Here is a 2,914-nt window from a genome sequence, read left to right as displayed (position 1 = left end):
CCCGCCGCTCTCTTTTTTTTTTTATTTAACTTTATTTATTTTATTTATTCATTTGTTTATTTTAATTTGATCAGAGAGAGAGAGACAGACAGAGAGAGAGAGAGGGAAAGTGAGAAAGCAAGCTACCAGGTCCAGGACTAGAACCATGGTCAGCCATGTGGGAGTGTCCAGCACCTTAACCACCATGCCACCTGCTGGCCCGCCACTCTTACCAAGAGCATTAACGTGCATCTCTGAATGAGTAAAGCCCCCGTGTGCCGTTCAAGGAGCTCGAGATTCAAAACTAAAGTTTAAATGAAAGACTGGGGGCCTAGCTGGGTGCTGAGCTGGTCCTATAAGTCATGTGGGGTAAGAGTTGGGCCCAGTGAGGTTCCCACAAGGAGCTAAGGCCCACAGCAGCCTGGGTCGCACGTGGCCAGCAGCCCAGTCCCCCAGAGGACTTCAGGACGAGCATAAGCAGGTTGAAAGCAGTGACCAGCCACCTTCCCCTCCAGACTCTGCCTACCCACCCTGCTCCCCGCACCAGGGCGAGTCCTGGGGATGCGGGCGATGGGGACGGACATTGTGATCCCAAAGATCCAGAAGTCAAAGGAAAAGGAACAAAAAGCCCTCGGACTCCCCTAAAAATAGGCTCTCTTTCCAGTTAGCTCTCCCGGGACACAGTCCGATCACACCCCCAGCAGGTGACGGCCACGGCTACCTTCCTGCAGCCCCCGACGCCCACGTGGAGAGAAAAGCTGAAGCCAGCGGGCTCCAAGAGTTTGCGGTTTTAAAACAGGGAATAAAATAAATCCTGCAAGTTTGAATAAAACCAGCCAGGAGCATCTTCCACCCCTTGGAAGCCACCGGCTGCTGGCTCACAGAAACATCCCAGGTTTCTGACTCAGGTCTGGGGTGGAGCCTGAGAATTTCCATCTCCTGACAGTTCCCAAGCCAAGGGATGCTGCCTGCTGGCTCAGGGGCCACCCTGTGAGAACCACAGCTCTAGAACAGTCTCCCACTAGTGTTGTGAGTGTTGCCTGCCTGGACTGTACGCAAGCACCCCTACACACACACACACAGCACTGGGAAGGCCACTGGCCCTCAAACAGCCAGGCCTGCCCAGCCAACTAGAGACTGAGCTCTCGGAGGAGGGGAGTCTGGCCCTAGGAAAGCTGCCCCACTCGAGTCCTGCACGAGCCTGTCACTTCAAGGGGCTCTGAAGTTACACTGGGCACCCTGAAATCCCAAGGGGCTGCATGTCCCATCCTGAGAGCAACCTCGCCCTGCTGGCCCTCACGTGTAGGCAACTAGCAGCTGCAAAGACCCCCTACCGCCCAGGGGTGCCTTCAAGGTCGGAATCAGAAGCAGCAGCTCAAAGAGGAAGAAAAAAAGCCAGTCCAGTGCATCCCTGGTAAGGAGCGGGTCCCTGAGTGCGGGGCCTGTCACCCCAGCACTGGCAACCCCCCGAGCTTCCCACTCACCGAAGTAATCAGCCTTGGGGTGGGCGTCCATCTCTTGCTCCAGACGCTGGGTGAGAGCTTCTAGTTTTAACTCGGCGGCCGAGGGGCCGAGCTCAGGGCCCGGGACGAGGGTCTGGCAGGGTAGCCTCACCTTGGGCGAGCTGGGGCTCTCTGGGAGCACAGTGACCAGGCTGCCATCAGGGGACCAGCCCGGGGGGCCCTCTTTACGAGCCACCTCAGGCAGGGCAGACACCGCTGGCTGGACAAGGCCGGTGGGGCTGAGCTTGGGGCCAGTGCTAAGGTCGGCGAGGCTCGGCTTAGGCCCCAGCCCTGGGACAGCAGCCAGCTGTGAGCTGTCCACACCACCCAGCGAGGATGACGGCACAGAGCCAGAAAGGTGGGATTTGGGCCCATCCTGGAACCAGGGCTGAGGGTCCGCAGTGGGTGTGGACGTCAGATCTGCTCTTGGAAGTGCGCCCTGGCTGGGGTTGCTCAGGGCCGAGGGCGATGGGACAGAGAGGGGCCTAAGCGGGGTGGGCCCTGTGGCTGAGGTCCCATTCCCCAGGCTCAGAGAAGGCTGGCCAGGGCTCACCCGCTGGGAGGACGCAGTAGACCAAAGGCCTGCAGGCTTCTCACTCCTGCGGCCACCAGCACTGCCATCCTGGCCACCAAGGCCACTCTCGAAAGGCCTGCCGGAGCTCAAGGACAGCTGCGGCTGGTTCAGCGGACGGTTCTCACAGGGCTTGGGCCTTGGCTCACCCCCAGGGGGACCAGGCCATCCGCTCCCTACACTGAGGCCCATGCCGGGGGACACTCCTGGTGCGTCGTCCCACTTTGGGCTTGGCAAGGACAAGTTGTCGTAATAGTCTCCATGCGTGAGGCAGGAAGGGTCCTCACAGGGGCCTGGCTGGTGAGCGGTGGACAGCTGGGAGCCACAGTCCTGGCCGCCCTGCCTTGTGCCCTGGCCATAAGGCCTGGCCCTGGGCTCCTGCAGCGGGTAGCTGAGCTGCCCGGCAGCGAGGGTGGTGGCTGCCCCAGGTGCCACTGCCGGGGCAGCGAGCGGGGGCTTAGCAGCGCCGTCCCCCACCAGCCTGCTGCCCACTCCAGCCTCCCAGGGGGGCTGCGGGCCCAGGCGGCCGGCTCCATTGACAGGGCCTCTGCTGCCCCTGGGCAGCGTGTCCTCCTGCAGGAGCTGCTGCTGCTGGAGGTGGATCTTGGCCATCTTGGTGGCGAATACGCGGCGCGTCTCCTCAAACTCGGGGTTGTTGCCCGCACCCCTGTCCACGCGGAAGAGCCCGTCCTTGGAGGCCTCGTACATGTTCAGGTCCTCGATGAACTTACTGGCCTCCAGGCCCAGGTCGGCGTACTTCTCCATGGTGCCGAGGAGGGGCAGAGCAGGCGCCCCGCGCGGGAAGGCCGGCACTCAGGTCCAGCCGGGGACAGGGACACGCCGCCACCCGGCCGGCCGAGCG

At 61.7% G+C, this 2,914-nt stretch overlaps 1 protein-coding gene across 1 annotated transcript in view; it reads right to left on the bottom strand.

Annotated features, from left to right (window-relative positions):
- LIMD1 (LIM domain containing 1) overlaps nt 1-2,914 on the bottom strand; it is a 46,489-nt gene extending 43,575 nt beyond the window's left edge. The window contains exon 1 of the mRNA XM_006170124.3: nt 1,464-2,914. Coding sequence (XP_006170186.1) covers nt 1,464-2,817 — 1,354 coding nt within the window. The 5' untranslated portion in view covers nt 2,818-2,914. The remainder of the gene's footprint in view (nt 1-1,463) is intronic.

The sequence above is a fragment of the Tupaia chinensis genome, unplaced genomic scaffold, assembly GCF_000334495.1.
Source record: "Tupaia chinensis unplaced genomic scaffold, TupChi_1.0 Scaffold148065_1, whole genome shotgun sequence".
NCBI lineage: Eukaryota > Metazoa > Chordata > Mammalia > Scandentia > Tupaiidae > Tupaia > Tupaia belangeri.
Note: the sequence above shows the minus strand (reverse complement) of the source record. Positions and strands in the feature narration are given on the sequence as shown.